Below are 19,174 nucleotides of genomic sequence, written 5' to 3'. Positions count from 1 at the left end.
ATCAATTTCCACTTGTGAACCAACAGTTCCAGAAGCAAAAAGAATTAAAATTTCTTTCAGGAAATCGATTTCCTGGATTAGGGTAATCAATTTCTCTTAATTTTTTTTTTGCCAAATACAAAAAACAGAATCTATGGTACATGAATTTTAACAAACAAAAACACATGTAAAGGCACATAACACATAGATAACATGTTTAGGCAACATATGATCATATAATTTCATATATACTCATAGTATAGTATAGTATCACAAATAAAAAAAATTAAGCATATGGATACATGTACCGTTCATCATACGTCTTTTTCATCAAAGATTCCTAATTCTCTTCGAATTTTGTAGAATGGTTCTCATGCCAAGGGTTTTGTGTAAATGTTGGCGTGTTGATTATGAGTATCCATAAATATGACTTCAACATCTCCTTGAATCACGTGATCACGAAGAAAGTGATGCCGAATTTTAATATGTTTGGTTCTTGAGTGCATGACCGAATTCTTTGTAATATTCATCGCACTTGTGTTGTCACATCATAGAGGAATGCATCCAAGATCGAGTTCCTAGTCACAAAGTTGTTTCTTAATCCATATTATTTGAGCACAAGAGCTACCTGCTGCTATATATTCCGCTTCGGCAGTGTTGAGAGAAACACATGCTTGTTTCTTGCAAGCCCACGATACTAATGCATTTCCAAGAATGTGACATGTACCACTAATGCTCTTTCTATCAGTTTTACTTCCTGCATAATCAGCCTCAGAATAGCCAACTAAATTGCAAATACTACCTTTAGGATACCATAGTCCAATGTTTGTTTTCCCTTTGAGATACTTCATGATCCTTTTAACAATGGTGAGATGCGATTCTTTTGGATTTGCTTGAGAGCGAGCACATAGACAAACGTTAAACATTATGTCAGGACGACTTACCGTCAAATATAACAATGAGCCAATCATACCTCGATACTTTGTGATATGAATTGAAACACCTGATTCATCTTGATCAACATAAGTTCCGAATCCCATTGGAGTAGACATAGCTTTGCAGTTATCCATGTCGAATCTCTTCAATAATTCTTTGCAATACTTGGATTGGTTGATGAAGATTCCATCCTTTAGTTTCTTAATTTGAAGTCCGAGAAAATAGTTCATCTTACCTATCATGGATAATTTGAATTCTCCTTGCATCATTGATGAAAATTCTTCACACATTTCTTTGGTTGTTGAGCCGAATATGATGTCGTCAACGTAGACTTGAACCAATCAAGTGTTACCTTTTATTTTCTTAATAAACAAGGTCTTGTCAACTTTACCTTTTTCAAATCCCTTTTCACAGAGAAAGTTGATGAGACGATCATACCATGCTCTTGGTGCTTGCTTTAGGCCATAAAGAGATTTCCTCAACTTGAAGACATGTGAAGGATTCTTCAAGTCTTCAAAGCCTAGAGGTGTTGACATAGACTTCTTCGTGGATGTAGCCATTCAGAAATGGGCTCTTGAGATCCATTTTGTATAACTGAAAGTTTAATGAACATGCATAAACAAGTAATAGATGGATAGCTTCTAACCTTGCAACCGAAGCGAATGTTTCTTCAAAATCAATGCCTTCCTATTGATTGTATCCTTGGGCCACCAACCTTGCTTTATTTCGAACAATTATAACATCCTCGTCAAGCTTGTTCTTAAACACCCATCCGGTACCTATGATGTGTTTACCACTTGGCTTAGAGACAAGTTCCCAAACTTGATTCCTTTCGAATTGGTTTAACTCTTCTTAAATAACGACTATCCATTGGTCATATCCTAAGGCTTCGTCAACTTTGGAAGGTTCAATTTGTGAAACAAACGCAATATTCAAGCATGCATCTTTGAGATTTAATCTTGTTGCAACACCTTGACTAATATCACCAATGACTTTATCAATTGGATGATCTCTATGAGTTCTCCATTCTTTAGGTAGATCATTAGCATTTGACTGTTGTTTAATTGGTTCTTCATGATGTTCCATTTGATTATCATTGATGCCTTTGAAACTATCTTCTTGAGGAACATCTACATTATCATCATCATCAAACAAAACAATATCCTCCTTGGAGGGGTTAGTTTCATCAAAGGTAACATGCATAGATTCTTCAATTGTTAATTTTTTTTTATTATATATTCTATAAGCTTTACTAGTGAGAGAGTATCCAAGAAATATACCTTCGTCAGACTTCTCGTCGAACTTACCTAGATTGTCTTTGTCATTGTTAAGGGTAAAACATTTGCATCCAAATATATGAAAGTGAGAGACGTTTGGTTTTCTCCCTTTGAAGAGTTCATAAGGGGTCTTTTTCAAGATTGGTCTAATAATAATTCTATTACTTACATAGCATGCGGTGCTCACCGCATCCGCCTAAAAATACTTTGGAAGATTTGAGTCGCTTAGCATTGTTCTTGAAAATTCCACAAATGACATATTCTTTCTCTCTACCACTCCATTTTGTTGAGGAGTCCTTGGTGCCGAGAAATTATGAAATATTCCATGTTCTTCGCAAAACTCTTCGAAGGAGGCATTTTGGAATTCTCCACCATGGTCGCTTCTTATGGAGGAAATAGTTAGAGATTTCTCATTTTGAATTTGCTTTGCATATTTATTGAACACCTTGAATGCATCACTTTTCTTCACTAAGAAGAATGTCCAAGTGTATCTATATAAATCATCAAAAATAACTAAAGCATATACATTACCTCTGAAGCTTTTTGTTCTTGATGGACCAAATAAGTCCATATGCAACAATTGTAGTGGACACCATATTCTTTGATATGAAAGTTAATTTGGTTTCTTTCCCCTTTTGACATGCATCACATAATCTATATTTGATAAACTTTATCTTAGGCAATCCAATAACAAGATCATGCTTTATTAGTTTATTCAAACGTTCCATATGAATATGAGCGAATCTTTTATGCCAAAGCCATGACTTATTATTGTTCACCACAAGACATTTTACCTTCAAATACAAATAATCAAGGGAAATCATAAATATATTATTAAATATTGTACCTTTGAGTTTTACCTCATGCGTGACTTCATCTACAATCAAGCACTCATCCTTGGTGAACTTGATTTTGAAGTCTTTGTCACAAAGTTGGCTAATACTTAGAAGATTGTGCTTTAGTCCTTCAACATAAAGAACATCTTCAATGGATGTGAAAGGTGGTTCTCCAACTTTTCCTATACCAAGATTCTCCCTTTGTTGTTATCACCATAAGTGACATAACCCTTGACCTTTAATGCTAGATTTGAAAATTTGTTAATATCTCCCGTCATATGCTTGGAGCAACCACTACCAAGATACCAAAGATTTGATGTGGTTTTCAAGCATACCTATAAAAAAATTAAGTTTTGTTAAGTACCCAAATTGCTTTGGATTCTTCATAATTAGTGCCTTTCTTTACCCACACGTAATGCCTACTTGCTATGCTAAAATTTCTAACATAGCATGCATTAGGTGTATGGCCAATTATTCCGCAATAAAAACAAGTAGGTTCAAAATTTCTTCTATATCTAGGAACATAAGATGTATTTTTAGAAAATATTTTTCTTTTAGGATAGTGATGAACATCTTTTGGCTTGTTCACTTTCTCTTTGGTTGGTTGGTCATTAGCTTTAACAAAGATAGTTTTACTAGAACTTGGTTTGGAAAACTTTGAATAACCAAGTCCACTTTTGTCATTAGAATATCTTTGTTGGCTAAGGACACCTTCCAACCCAATTTGTCCTTTCTCATACCGTTCAAGAACCCTTTTTAATTGGGCAATTTGGAAAGAAAGTGATTCACAATATTTACATACAAAATTCTATTTTTCACTAATCATCTTTTGTTTTTCATCATCTACATCTTTTTCACTTGTCACGACTTTTTCTTCTAGAGATGAAATTATTTTCTTTTGAGATGATATTGTTTTATACAGAATTTTGCATTCTTTAAGAAGTTTATTTATAGCACCTTGTGCATCACTATCGTAAATAGATATATTGCTGCTAACCTTATATTCTTCATCGTCGAAATAGTGTGAAGCCATTAATGCTAAATTTGCATAGTCGTCACTTTCCGATCCGGATGAAGAACTTATCTCATTATCTTCCCATGCAACATACGCCTTTGTATTCTTGAATTCCTTCTTGCCTTTAAAGCCACCTTTCTTGGAGAGTTTCGGACAATCCGACTTTATATGACCTTGTTGCTTTCCACATTCATAGCATGTGACATCTTGCATAGATGTGGAAGCCTCCCTTTTCCTGAAATGTTTATTTCTTTTTGCATAAAAGGATTTGTCATTTTTACCAAAAAAATTACCAAGCCTTTTTAACAAGGAGCATGAAATTTTCATCTTCCTCCGGTGCGCCATCATCTTTATCTTCCTTCGAATCTACCTTCAAAGAAATTCCTTTGGATTTCTTCTCTTGACTTTCATGCTTTTCAAGTCTTCCAAGTTCAAGTTCAATGTCTTGGAGTTTTCTGAATAATGATGCGGACGTCATAATAGAAAGACTTTTCTTCTCCGGTATGGTCGTTACTTTTGGTTGTCATTCTCAAGTCAAGGATCTTATCACTTTAAGGTTGAGATCAACATTTGTAAAGGTCTTTCTAAGAGCAATTTAATGATTCGTCAAGTGAATAAATATTTTCTGCAATGCAACAATGGATTCTCTGGGCTGCATTCTGAACATTTCATATTCTTGACTCAATGTGTTTAATGTGGATCTTTTAACTTCAGTTGTTCCTTCGTGAGTCTCCACCAAAGTGTCCCATATTTATTTTTCCGATTTACATTGAGATATGTGGAAGAACTCATCCATACTTAATGCACTTTGAATAATATTGATAACTTTCTTTTTATTAAGTATTATTTTCTTATCGTCTTCATCATATGAACTTTTAACCTTCTGAGTGCCAACACAATTGACGATGCTAATAGGATTGTGCAGACCATTTTCAACGGTTTCCAATATACCATCTCCTTGTGCTTTCATGTGGATTTTCTAGAACTTTAAATATTCTCCAGAGAATATAGGTGGTTTGTTGCTACTATCGCCATCTTTGAAAACCGGGTTTGCGCTTGCGGAAGCCATCTTCTGGATCTAAGGAGCAAGTTACTAATAACTCACTCTGATGCCAAATATAAGTTGAGTGTGCACCTAAGAGGGGATACAGGACCAAAAATACGACCGTTGCGGGTCACCTTCACTACATCTGTAATGCTTACCACTGATTTCGTGGAGGGAAGAGGAACCTCTTGCCCATTCTCAATCATAATAGCATTGTACTTTTATTGCACAACTTTATTAGATGAATAGGGGACAGGGCCCGCTAACCATATAACCAACGGTGATACCGATCGATTAACCTTCTTGTTGTTGATGTTGTCAAACTCAATAACTACCCGCTTAGGGATTTTGAACACCTGTACTGTAACATCTATATAATTTCCCATATACCTGGATTGTTGAACTTGAATAACATTTTCATGCATCAGTTTTTGAATATCCCTTTTAACAATTACACATCCTCGAGGGTTGAAATTGCAAAAAACACAACCATCATGGTCATGTTCACAATCACTACCAAGCCTAAATCCCTATGAATTTCTACTAACGACCTCCGGATACGAAGCATATCAAAAACCCTGAAATTCCCAGGACAACCATCTACCATGCTCACAGAAACATTGCCATGAGCAGGAAACAAATTTTCTTTAACATTAGGCGCTTTGTCCTCAAAGGACACCATACCACTCTTAATTAGCTTTTGAACCTCATACTTCAATGGATAACAATTTTCAATGTCATGCCCAGGAGCTCCCTGGTGAAAATCACAGTGCAAGTCAGGTTGGAACCACCATTGCAATGGTTCAGGAGTTTGTGGAGGATTCCTTGGTTGGATCAGATTCTTGACAACCAAAGAAGGATAGAATTCTGCATACGTCATAGGAATAGGGTCAAAAGAGACCTTCTTCCTATCATAGTTCTGATGATGATTGTTGTTGTTGTTGTAGTTGGTATGTTGATGTGGTTGTTGGTGATGTTGTTGTTGAACAGGAACCGATTGATTTGCTGGATTATTGGTAAACATCGGAATTAATGATGATACTTGATGATGATGTTGACGAGATTGGGAATTCTTCTTCACATGAGGCCTCCTCTGCCTCCCCGCAAAAACTGTATTGGTTTCTCCTTCCTTCTTTCTAGAGAAACTACCACCGTATTTCTTACTCGCCGAATTTTCATCTTTGGATAACTGTCCCTCTCAGACTCCTTCCAACACATCCCCATGTTCACCATTTCGGTGAAATCATTAAGGGCACTTGCAATCATTCGTTCATAGTAAAATGAAATCAACATCTTCAAGAAGTGGACTAATTTGAGCATCCAACTCTCTCCATCTTTGGGCGTACTCCTTGAATGTTTCTTTCTCTTTCTGGGACATTGATATAAACTGATCCCGATCTGGAGTCATATCAACATTATACTTGTATTATTTGACAAAGGCCTCGCCCAATTCATTAAAAGTACGAACACTAGCACTGTCCTAGACCATATACCATTTGAGTGCAGCACCAGTTAGACTGTCTTGGAAGTAATGGATGAGTAGTTGATCATTGTCGGTCTGAGTAGACATCTTTCGAGCATACATGACAAGATGACTCAGAGGATATGTATTCCCCTTATACTTTTCAAAGTCTTGGACCTTGAACTTCACTGGGATCTTGACAGTAGGCATTAATCATAACTCAACAATATTTTTACTGAATAAATCTTTCCCTATTAAAGTCTTCAATTCCTTTCGTATCTCAAGAAATTAATCTTTCATCTCGTCCATCTTCTCATAAACATCGGGGCCTTCACAAGGATCATAATGGTAGATGGTTTCCTCGACATGAGATAGAGTATGCATAAGAGGAGGAGGCACATACAGGATCAGGCTAGATGCCGACAGAGAAGCTAATGTTGGAGCGTACCCTTCAGGCACAAACTTGGGTGGCATTCCCCAAGGGAATATAGTAGGCATGGCAGGCTTAGACTGGCTAGCTACCACAAGCACATATGTTGAAGCAATCTCTGAAATAACAGTCTTTTGAGGAGGAAGAGTTGTAGGAGGAGGAGACGGTTGATTATGAGCAGCAATCGCATACTCCATCAGAGCAGTGAGTCTGGAAATCTCATCCTTAAGTTCTCTGTTCTCTTTCTCTAGATGCTCCATTCTTTTATGGCGATTAGCGCGAGTGTAGTAGTGATGAGTCAGCTTGACTGATACACATAAGAAGAACCCATAAGACATATGGTTGAAGAAAACATGCTTATGCAAATGATGCATGAAATGCAATGTTTTTTTTTTAATTTTATTTTTAATTTCAAGGAACATATGAAATATTGTTTGCAAATATTTTCAGTCAATAATAGTAAACAATAATAATAACAATTCAATTGACCATAAAATATATTTTTATTCATAAAATTTGGAAGGATTACACTGAGTACAATTTCAGAAACCAAAAATACAAATACAAGAGAAAATGAAACGATCATCTTATGGATCCATAGCAACTGCATCATATGAACTAGCAAAGGGAGTGTACTTCCTTCGGATGCGCTGAATCTCTAACTCAAAGGTTATCTGCATCTGAGCTTTCTTGATGACGAGTCGATCAACAATCTTCTTCCGAGCACTAGAAGGCTAAGGCATACTAGAGGAAGATAAATCCTTTGGCTCTCTCTATCTCTTCACTGCACGCTCTTCAAGAACCTAAATAAGTGCCTCTTTGTCTCTCAACTCATGCTGCAACTCCACATGCTTTCGGTTCATGACATGGAACTATTTTTCCCATAAGTCTCTCTATTGCTTCATCTTGGCAAGTGCGTCTTCCAACTCCTCTACATCTAGGTTAGGGAGAGTTGATGGCTCAACCATAGCCACATACATAGGTCTCTCACAAGCATATGACATCTTAAGCTCCAAATCTCTCTTCTTTATCCAAATAGTGTAAGCTTCCAAAGCTACATAGTTGCATGGACCACGCTCAGATCTTCCTTTCCTATTCACATTGTGCCAAGCACATACCATTTTATTCTTCAAATGTAACGGATATTTACCCTCTTGATATAATAGACCTTATAACTGAACGTTATTAGGTTTATCTCTCAAGGGGAACCCAAGCTGACGACGGGCCAAATCTGGGTTGTAGTTGATTCCTCCTTGCGTACAACGACAATAAGGTCCAAGCTACCCAATGCAGAATCATACCAGACAATATCATCATTAGTGAGAGGCATAAGTTTCTGATACCACCGTCGACATTGTTGGTTCTCCAAGAAAGCAGGCGTCTGAGGCAAGTGTGAAGTAAACCACTTGTACATAAGAGGAATGCAACATACAATAGTTCCACCACCTTTAGAATTCCTTAGATGCAAAGAGAAATACATGTCACCTAATAGAGTAGGAACAAGATTCCTAATCAAGAATATTCTAATGTCGTTAACATCAACAAAACCGTCAATGTTAAGGAACAAAGCTAGACCATAGATGAGCAATACAAAGAGGGCTTCGAAAGTGCCCATGCTATCGGCTTGAGCAAAAGCAGTTGCTCTACCAATGAGAAACTCAGAAGTCAACCCTAGAATCCCTCTTTTCTTCACCATGTTGCATCAATCTCAGATTTCTCCAAATGAAGAGCTTCGGCTATAACATTAGATATGGGAATCTCCTCCAATCCACTGAAAGGTACCTTGTTAGATACGGGCATACCCAAAGATGGGCATACTATTCCAACATGGGCATAAGCTGATAATCGGGAAAAGTGAAGAAATAATAGAGAGGGTCATAAAACTGCACCAAGACACTCAAAAGTCCTTCAACCACATCAGTAGACAATACAGAAAAAAGCTTCCCATGACGTTGCTTAAAATCCAAGGGATCTAATACAAAGGATGAGAACTTCCTTAACTCTTTCAAATCAGGAAATTTGAAATTGTACTTTTTGGTATTCCTTCGTCCATAATCCATGGTCTGAAAATTATTTGCAAATAAGACCTTTGTTCCTTGAAAATTTATTGTTATGATGAATGTAATGATGCTCATGAATGCATGAATGCAACAATCACACACTAGGGATCACAAACAAAGGTCAAGGGATGTATCAAGTCGTCATCAAGATCAATCATCCAATTTGGTGGATCATGGCTTTCACCTTATCAACACCCAAGTTCCATTGATATTGTCGAGACTGATCGGATCAACCAAGAATCAAAGGGTTTGTTGTAAGTCATGAGGATGGAGTCGGGTTAAGAACCATCCAAAGGAGTTTACTATGGATAAAACCTGTAGAGCATGTTCTAAAAAGTTCCCGGAGTCGTGATCCCATCTATCGCATACTATAGGTTTAGATGACTAACTCATCAACCCATAGTATTCTCAGGAGAAACTCGTGTGAGTGTAGTATTGTGTAACAACTTTTATCAAGTCTACACTTGAACAGTCTCCGTACTACGTCCTAAAATATGCCAAGTTAAGTTAAATGTTCTACGGTCCTCACATTCTCAGAACCCCAAATTAGAGAAAGTAATGCCTATCCACGACTTACTTGTGTGACATCAGTAACTCCAAAGAGGTCTCCATTGAGCGGAGGATCTCATGTAAACTCTTTTAGGACTACTCCTTCAAAGCCAACATGACTATACCACCCTCCTATCTTAAATTGCACTCAAGTTCGAGTTAGAACTTATCTCACCACACAGAGATCACCAAGCACAACAAATAGAATATATCACACAAACAATATATAAAAATAAACATAAAATATACAAATATACACACAATAAAGTAGGCTAAACCCACTGAGGACTACTCCCCGGAAGAGTCACCACTTTATTTCTGTAGCGGTAAATTCATGACCATCAAGCTATGGATAAACTTGACGTCAATAAAACCAGAGTCGCCACTGCGCTTTTATTGTTTCCAAAGGAAAAGGGAAAAGTATGAACAAAACCCAAAGATAAGAAGTTTTCAAATCAAAAATAATAAAATGTCATAGATTATAGATAAAGGCGTTGGTTACACAGAGGGAAGGTATTAGCACCAAAAGTGTCTTAGGTACTCCTAGGGAGCCCTTTTTTGTCTGCAAGTGTTTTAGTTGAAAATGATGTTTGATAAAAACATAGAGTGGGGGATGAGAAAATAATTCATTAATTATATTTTGTGTTTTACAAGACCTTCGGTCTTATGCCTACGTACCAACATAAAAATGAGGGATCAAAACCCCGTAGTTCGTGGTAAAATTTTCAAAGAAGTTGGTAAATTGATTTTTAAAAAATTTCTAATAAAAAGGGCACAAAATGTCCCAAAGACTTGAATGGAGTTGTTAGTTCTATTTTTCTTTTTCAAATTGAGGTCAATATTATTAAGTTTATTCACAAGTTTGATTTAAGAAAAGTTTGAAAATTCAATGGCATGAGGCCAGAGTTTCTAATTATTAAAACATGTATGAGTTAATAAACACAAGCAAAGAAGATTTTTTTAAAAGAGGGAGAGATTTTGAAATTAAAGAAATGGGAGGAGATAAAGAGGCTACCCTAGACAAAAATTTAAAAGTTAAGAGTTGAAAAGATCTGACCAGTGGGATGCAATCCACAAGACAAGAATGTCAAATAGAAACCCATTTCCTTTGGACTTCTGAGCAGACAATAAGCATAAGCAATATCCAAGAAATTAATCATGAAGACCATGGAATCAAATAAATATAGCCATAGTATCCTAGGAAACCCTCCAATAGCAAGCAGTCTCCAATGTCTTCAAATGTATCAGATGAAACATTTCCTTGGTAAACTCACAAAAACAATCATCACACATAAACAATAATAACAATATAACAATCAAACACAAAGACAAAATGATAAATGAACCAGGAGAACTCAAGGTTTGCATCAGATGAAAGGCACAGTCCAGGATAACTCAGTCTCAAAATGATGGCATTGGCCAAGTCCTTTAAAGCATATGGGATGTTGCCTAATTTTATGTCCAAGAGTTCAGATCAAGTCCAACAGTTCACCAACACATTTTTTAGAGTTTTTGTTATTATTAAGTATTTTACAGGTCCTAAGACCACAAACACAATAAAATCACAAGTACATAATATATACAATCATAAGATATGACTCAAGTGAGAAAAAAAAGAAAATGACTGAAACATAAACAAGTTGCATGAAATGTAAATGACAATAAATGATAAAGGTACTGAATTTTAAATGGCATTAAGTAAATGATATGAAAGTAAAGCAATGTTAATAAAAGGTTAGTCATATGTTAGTGAAAAGTTCCATTTGTTAAGTCATTCTTTGGATAACACTCAACTATCCATTCATAAGTATGAAGACATGAACCAAGACATCATCCATGAGAAGGGCTCTAACTTGGATAAATTAACAAGTATGCCACTAGCTCTTATGAATGGAAAAAAGGTCAAGTCTTCATACAATACCATGAAGAATGGGAGATTTATAATCTCACTTACTAGAATTCTATGCCTTGCGGGACAAATTTAGCTCTATGTTAAGCAATCGTAATTGGACTTATGTAGATGTCACAACTATCTGAGGTCGGGAAATAAAGACATTGGTGCTAATGCATGTTAGAGACTTGGTACAATGAACCAAGCTCCTAAAACATACCACACACAAAAATAAAGATGGGATGAACCTATCTCAATCCAACTCATATTGATTCATCTGACACAAGGTCATTGATGAATCAACTAGCATTTGGACATTAGAGAAATCATTGGTCAATTATGGATTGGAAAAGACAGGATGAAGATGAAGGGGGAAGGAGAAATAGAAACCCAATTTGATCACAGGAGGAAATTCATTTGATCAATATTATTCATTCATCTTGGGGGATGCAATGTACATTTCATCAACCCCCCTAAATCCAACAGTATTGATTAAATAAAAGTTCAAATCAACCATAACCAAGGTCAAACAGAAAGTCAAACATCACAAAGTCAATCAAATGGCTCAACCACATTTTTAATCAAATAAACAAATTAAAATCAATTTAAAAATGAATTAAAATGCAATTTTAAGAGGAAAAAATCTCAAATCCCTTTAAATCACGAAATAAATAGCCAAGGAATTTATTCTAGGTCAAACAAGGTCAAAGGACCTTAGACAAAAAAGTTTAGAATTTTTGGAAAGTCAGAAATAATTTAAAATATTTAAAAACAAGTCAAAAATCATTTAATTCACAAAAAATATCAAAATTAATCCAAAAAATGATTTTAATTCAAAACATGGAAGAGGAAAATATTTAAAGATTTTTAGTGAAAGTCGCATGTGAATTAAACAAAATAAAGGTATTAAAATCAGAATTAGTAAAATAATTGGAATAAAACACGAGCCATCAGATCTCCCTCATTAATTGAGGTGGCGGATATGATGGCCACGCGCTTATGGTGTATGGAACACTTGAGTCAACACATAGAAGGATGGGTAATTAAAACCAAAGGCCAGGATTAGATCATTGGACCATAATCAAATGGATGTGAAGCTGCCAACACACCACCGCAGCCCTAGCTCCGGTCATCTTCTCTGGTGGACCTCACCGGGCTGTTCCACCACCAACTTCCATAAAATCGAAAAGTGAGTACACTATTTTGAAGAGAAAATTGCCAGGAATCAAATTTGACCTCAAACTTCTCCAATTCCAAGTAAATTAAAAGATACATGGAATTGAAAATTGAGGAGTATGAATTGAGTTGCTTCAATTTGACCTCAAAGAAACTCAATCTTGTTGCCTACATTAGTAGGTATTCAGACAACCAAAGATCAATCAAAATGGTGGAGAAATGATGGAGAATCGAAGTAGAGAAAAATCTGAAAATTCACCTTCCGTTTGCTTCAATTGAGCTTGATCTTACTTTCAATTTGGCTTGGCTTGCTTCTATCCACTTGTAAGAGATAATTTGGATGCAAAAATGGCTTGAACCCTTGGAGTTTCAATCCTAAAATAGAAGGGGAATTCGAACTCGATTTCAAGAGAAATCCTCAAGGTGTTTTATCAATGGAGGGTGAGGGTGTTTACAGATCAAAGCTTGGGCCAAGGGTCCTTGATTCTGAGCAAAATGAGTTGCATTTATAGGTTTGGCAATTGATTTTCACACACTTCCATTCAAATGCCAAAAATAGAAATTCTAGTGTGCATGCTTGCATAGGTGTGTGATAGGCCCATCAAATGATTGGAAAAGGTCCAAAATCATGCATGAGTGATGTTGAAGCCTTTACATGAGACCATGCAATTTGTAATTAAAATTGGTCATGAGAAACTTCCAAATATGGCCATGCAATGCAACCATGCACAAGTCCTTCAAAAATGTTCCAAATGCCATGATCTTGGACTCTTTGGAAAGGTAACATGAAGGGGAACAACTTGGATCATGATGTTGAAAATGTTTCCATTTGGAGATTGGATCATGATGAATTTTGAGGTTGAAGTTGGAGAAATCAAACATAGTTGAAAAGTTTCTAAGTATAAAGTCAAATGACCACTTTTTCCATCTTGAATAAATTTTGCTATGAGCTTCAAATGAAAACGGTTCCTTTATCAAAGTTGTATCTCTTTCATTAATATTCAATTTTGTCCTAAATTTGACACCATTTGAATCTTGCATGAGGGAGTTATGGATTTTAGAAGTTGAGGAAAATTGCTTGTTCAATGATGATGGCCCAAAATGACCTATAATGTTTCCTTTTGGAACATGCCCTTGCAAGTTGAATTTGATATTTCTCAAAGAAGAAAAGTTGGAGAAGACATCTTGATTTCGATCATGAAACTTAGATGGAATTCATATCATAAACATTTAGCAAGTTATGGTTCTTGGAAGTTGACCTTCTATCTAGGGCACAAACAAAATGACCTATAATCATTCAGCATACAAAATAAATTTCCAAGCTAAATTAGATCTTTATGTCAACATCAAAGTTGTTTGGAATGTCATAAAGAGTAAGTCTTCTCTGGGAAGCATTTTCATATGACAAAAATTGTAGGAGGTATGGTCTAGGGAACCCTATATTTGACCAATTGACTTTCTCTAGTCAACCTCTTTGAACCAACTTGCAAACTTGAAGTTATTTTTCTCTTTGGGGCTCATGGAGGATCAGGTATGCATAAGATGATGTATCATGAAGTATCCTTTGAAATGTTTGACCAAATGTTGAAGAAACTTGCTGAGGAAGTCACACAATATACCTAGATGAATTAGGGCTCCCAAGGCAAACAAGCTTCAAACTCTTGATGAATTCTTGATCAAATTAATAAATAAAGTACATGAGGATCCATATATGATGATTAGAACCAATTTGATCCTTTCCTTGATTGATTCGTTTGCATTGAGGGTCTTAAACCATAGATGTGAGCTTGATGAGGCATAGGTGGACACATACACTACCTACGAAAGAAACAAAGCTACACATAGACATATTTTGGTATTTTGGTTAGTAAAAAAAAGAAAGATAAAGTATGATATGATAAAAAGTGCTTGGTGATCTCTCCCAATGCAAATCCAATGAATGAGGGGTGAGGTGGATGCCAAGGTGTGATCCTAAAGGCAATGCAAATGATGAGATAACATGAGGGATCTTAGGCTCAAAATTGGGGTCTTACAGATAGCAATGGGTAAAAACTACTCATACATGTCTGATGAGGATTAGTTCGGCTAGGAATGACTCGAGGAATGCTAATTTAACACTAAAGGCATTGCAACAACACAAACCATCTCAAGGACACAAGCCTCCCTCCTATGCAAACTAGTTCCAATCATACCACTAAATAAAAGTCTAATTTCCTACTTGTTTCTAATCCTCTTTCATTCATGATAGTCACATTAAGACCCTTTATCTTTCATACAACATTATAGGTGGTCTACTAGTGATTATTGTAAGACCCCAATTTTGACCCTAAGATCCTTCATGCAATTTCATCATAAGCATTAACATTGGGATCATACCTTGGCATCCTCCTTACCCCTCCTTCATTGGGTTTGTTTGGGGAGAGATCGCCAAGCACTTTGTGATTGTATCATACTTGTATTTTATCATTTTACTAACCAAAATACCAAAAATATGTCATTGCATTTGCCTAACTCTTTTGTAGGTAGGGCATGATCCCCATTGATCTATCAAATTCATATCTAAGGTTTGAGACCCTCATGACAAAGAGCACAACCAATAACTGATACAAGAATGGTTAAAAGCATCATATATGAGTCCCAATGATCTCTACATGTTATATTGATCAAGTTTTCTTCAAGATTTTGAGGATGATTTGCCTTGGAAACCCTAGTTTGACTAGGTATCTTGAGTAACTTCTCCAACAAGCTATCTCACCAATTAATCAAATTTATCATGGGAAACTTAAAAATTCATCCACTTATGCATATATGATCTACCATGAGCTTATAAAGTCAAGAGAATTGAAGGTTAGCAAGTTGGTTGATGGTTGTTGGCCAGATGAATTCATATGATCAAAACTGGGTCTTGCTAGACCCTATCTCCTACAATTTTCACCATATGAAAATGATTCTAAGATAAACGTTACTCTAAATGACATTCCAAACAACTTTCATGTTGATACCTAGATATAGTTTAGCTTGGAAAATCATTTTCTATGTTGAAACATTATAGGTCATTTTATCTAAACCCTATTTGAAAGTCAACTTCCGAAGGCAATAACTTGCTCAATTTTTATGAGATGAAAGATTTCCAAGTTTCACAATAAAATTCAAGATGTCTACTTAAACTTTGATGTTTGGAGTGAGGGCTAATTCAACTTTTATGAACATCTGATATGAGGTTACATTATAGGTCACTTTTGGCCTATACCATTGAACAAGTGATTTTTCCAAACTTCAAAAATGCATAACTCTATCATTTCAAATCCAAATGACATGAAATTGGTGACAATTTTGAAGGTCTTTGAAAGATACACAACTTTGATAAAGACACGTTTCTCATTTGAAACTCACATAAAAAGTTAAGTAAGATGGAATATTGAGATATATGGCTTGACACTTAGAAACATTTTCAACATGTTGAAATTTCCAAACTTCCACCTCAAAATTCGTCATGATACAAACTTCAAATGGAAAAGGGTTGAGCATGAAAGTTGTTCCTCTCGATCTCTCCTTTCCAAAAATCTCAAATTCATCCATTTTGGACAAGAAATGAATAGGCTGCGCATGGCATGAACATGGTAGCATCATTTGGCAAGATTGAACTTCAAACATCCATGCACAATTGCCTAGCATTCCAAACATGACTTCGGCCTTGCTTACACTCAATTATGGATCAGATGGAGTGATTTCATGGGCCTGAACACGCCCATGTACCCATGCATCACACATTGCTAAGTTTTGAAGTTCACTTCAAGTGTGCAATTATCAATTGAATTGGCAATAAATAGAGACCTCTAGCATCAGAATTTCACACACATTCGCGCCAGCTATAATCCTAAACCTCTAACCCTCTCATTCCAAAGGATAATCCTGAGAATTTCATTTGAAATTGAGTTTGAATTATCACTGTTTTGAGATTCAAAACTCCAGGGATCCAAGACCTTTTGTGCATTCCATTCTACTTCTGCAAGCATTTGGAGGGAGATCAAGAACGAGCAAAGGCAAGAACAGTTGAATCCAATCCTACATTGAAGGTGTTTTTCAGAATTTTTCATCTCTTCGATTCTCTCTCAATCTTGCTCAATTCTCTTGATTCTTTGGTTGTCTGAAGTCCTACTAATGTAGGCAAGAAGATTGAGTTGCTTTTAGGCCAAATTGAAGAAACTCAGTTCATGTACCTCAAATTTCAACTCCATGTATCTCTCAATGTAGTTGGAGTTAGTATGAATTGAAGTCAGATTTGTGCTCTACGCCATTTTTTATTTCAGATCATGTCCTCCTTTTTCATTTTTTTAATGGTGATGAGTGAACCAGTCCGGCCAGGGTCGCCGGAGAAGACGATCGACCTTTGGACGTTGTTGATATGCTGGCTTGGTTCTGAGCCATTGATCTCATTTGAATTGTTTTAATCACGAGCGTGCATTGTAATTACCTTTCCTATGGCACATTGACTCAAGACCACAATGGAACCCGCGTTGGTGGCCACTTGATCTGCCACCTCAATTAATGAGGGAGATTAAGTGGCTCACGTTTTTTGGTTATTTTCTGATTTTCTTTTATTCCTTTTATTTTCATTAATTCATATTAATTTTAATGTTGATCCAAAAATATGAGAGTTTCACCAAAAAATTTCAAATAATTTCCTCTTTCATATTCTGAATTAAAATTATTTTTTGATCATTATTAATATTATTCATGATTTAATTGATTTTTCATTTGTTTTTAATTGTTTAAAAATACTTTAAGTGTCCAAAAATTATGAATTTTTTTCTCCAAGGTCCTTTGACCTTTTTTGACCTATGATAAATCTCATGGCCATTTCTTTGGTGTTTTGATGAGGTTTTAGGAATTGGACAAACCATATTTAATTTAAATGCCTTATTTTAGTATTTTTAATTGGAATAAATGCCAAATAATTTTGTTGACCAATTGTGATGACTTGTTTATGTTTGACTAGTGTTGTTAGGCCTTGGTCAAGATTGATTTGACTTGGTTGAGTTAATATCATTGGATTTAGGGGATTGATGGAATGTACATTACATATCCCAAAATGAATGAATGATTTTAATTTGGTAAAAGTCTTCCTTTGACCAATTTGTGTTTTGATTTATTTCCCTCCCACTTCATCTCATTCATTTTATTCGTTCATTCATTTCATTTGGTCTATGATGTCTCAAGATCCTAAGGCTAGTTGATTGAAAATTAACATAAGTATGGATGAGATTAGGCCACACCTTTTGCATATTCTTTTTGTGTGTGGTATGTTTCATGAGCATAGTTCATAATACTATGTCTCTAACATGCATTAACACCAAAATTCTATTTCTTGGCCTCAAATAGTTCTGATTTCTACATTAGTCCAATTACGATTGCTTAACATAGCTTTAAATTTGTGACATCAAAGGCATAACATTCTAGTTAGTGAGATTGTAAGTCTCCCCTCTTTCATGGTGTTGTGTGGAAACTTGGCCTTCTTTCCTTCCTTTGGAAGATGGTTTTGTTCAAGGATCCATGCTTGTGATAAGTGGGTTGAGTATTCTCCAAAGAATGTCTAAAAATGAAAAGCAAAAGAAAAACAATACTAACTTCTAACTTGTTAATAACTAACTTTTAATTTCAAGCCATTTACTTTAATGTCATTTAATTCTTGCCTTTATTCATTTGCCATTGTTCATATCATTCTAATTGTTTATGTTAATGCAATTTTAACTTTGTCCACTTGGACCATATTGTATGATATACTTTGTTTGTGTATACTTCGCTTGTTTGTGTGGTCTTTGACCATTAATGTTCGTAATAACAACAAAAACCCTAAAAAACTTTTATGCCGACTGTTGGCTCGATCTTGGACAAATGAACTTTGAATTTAGGCAATATTCCTATGTTAAAGGACTTAGCCAATGCCAACTTATTGAGAAACCAAGTGCTTACAATTTGAAACTTCATCTGATACATCATTTAAGATCCTTCTGAGTTCATCTGCAACATGATCATTGTGAAGCTGTTATTTTGAACCAGTGACTTGTGAAATTCATCTGTTACATGGGCTGCCTTGAAGAAGATCATGGAAAGGAGAAGCTTGGATGTGGCCATCTTTATTTGATGCCTGGCTCTTCAAGATAATATAATTTTGCATTTATGTGTTGCTTGAGTCTAAAAGTCCAAAGGGAATTCTGGGTTTCTATTGACATTCTTGCCTATTGGATTGCTACCCATTTGGTCAGATCTTTTCAACTCTAAACTTTTAATTTTGTACATAGGATAATCTCTTAATCTTCTCCCCACTTCTTTAATTTCAAAATCTCTCCCTCCCTTTTCAAAAATCTTCTTTGATTGAACTTATTTTGTTCTAAACTTTGACCACTTTTGCAGAAAAAGACAGAAACTTTGGCCTTATGCCATTGCATTTTCAAACTTCTTTTCTTAAATCAAACTTGTAAATAAACTTAACTATACTTGACTAAAACTTAATTTTT

General features: G+C 35.6%; 2 protein-coding genes across 2 annotated transcripts; both read right to left on the bottom strand.

The window, feature by feature from the left end:
* Positions 1-557: 557 nt before the first annotated feature.
* Positions 558-1,157, bottom strand: LOC127122676 (uncharacterized mitochondrial protein AtMg00810-like). The gene has a single exon (XM_051052976.1). It carries the CDS (start codon positions 1,155-1,157, stop codon positions 558-560), a length of 600 nt encoding a protein of 199 aa, XP_050908933.1.
* Positions 1,158-1,767: 610 nt separating this feature from the next.
* Positions 1,768-4,521, bottom strand: LOC127122675 (uncharacterized). Its single transcript, XM_051052975.1, has 7 exons — positions 4,337-4,521; positions 3,876-4,278; positions 3,217-3,363; positions 2,862-2,986; positions 2,399-2,683; positions 2,196-2,338; positions 1,768-2,045 (listed from the first exon to the last, which is right to left on the bottom strand). Exons 1-7 carry the CDS (start codon positions 4,519-4,521, stop codon positions 1,768-1,770), a joined length of 1,566 nt encoding a protein of 521 aa, XP_050908932.1.
* Positions 4,522-19,174: the final 14,653 nt, after the last annotated feature.

The sequence above is a fragment of the Lathyrus oleraceus genome, chromosome 2 (assembly GCF_024323335.1).
Source record: "Lathyrus oleraceus cultivar Zhongwan6 chromosome 2, CAAS_Psat_ZW6_1.0, whole genome shotgun sequence".
Classification (NCBI taxonomy): domain Eukaryota; kingdom Viridiplantae; phylum Streptophyta; class Magnoliopsida; order Fabales; family Fabaceae; genus Lathyrus; species Lathyrus oleraceus.
Note: the sequence above shows the minus strand (reverse complement) of the source record. Positions and strands in the feature narration are given on the sequence as shown.

Coding starts and splice junctions, on each gene's coding strand:
- LOC127122676 (XM_051052976.1), bottom strand. CDS start 1,157: ATGATAGGTAAGATGAACTATTTTCTCGGACTTCAAATTAAGAAACTA.
- LOC127122675 (XM_051052975.1), bottom strand. CDS start 4,521: ATGACGTCCGCATCATTATTCAGAAAACTCCAAGACATTGAACTTGAA. Junction 2,987..3,216: donor ACAACAAAGGGAGAATCTTG/GTATAGGAAAAG, acceptor TTGTATTTGAAG/GTAAAATGTCTTGTGGTGAA. Junction 2,339..2,398: donor AGCGACTCAAATCTTCCAAA/GTATTTTTAGGC, acceptor AATTATTATTAG/ACCAATCTTGAAAAAGACCC.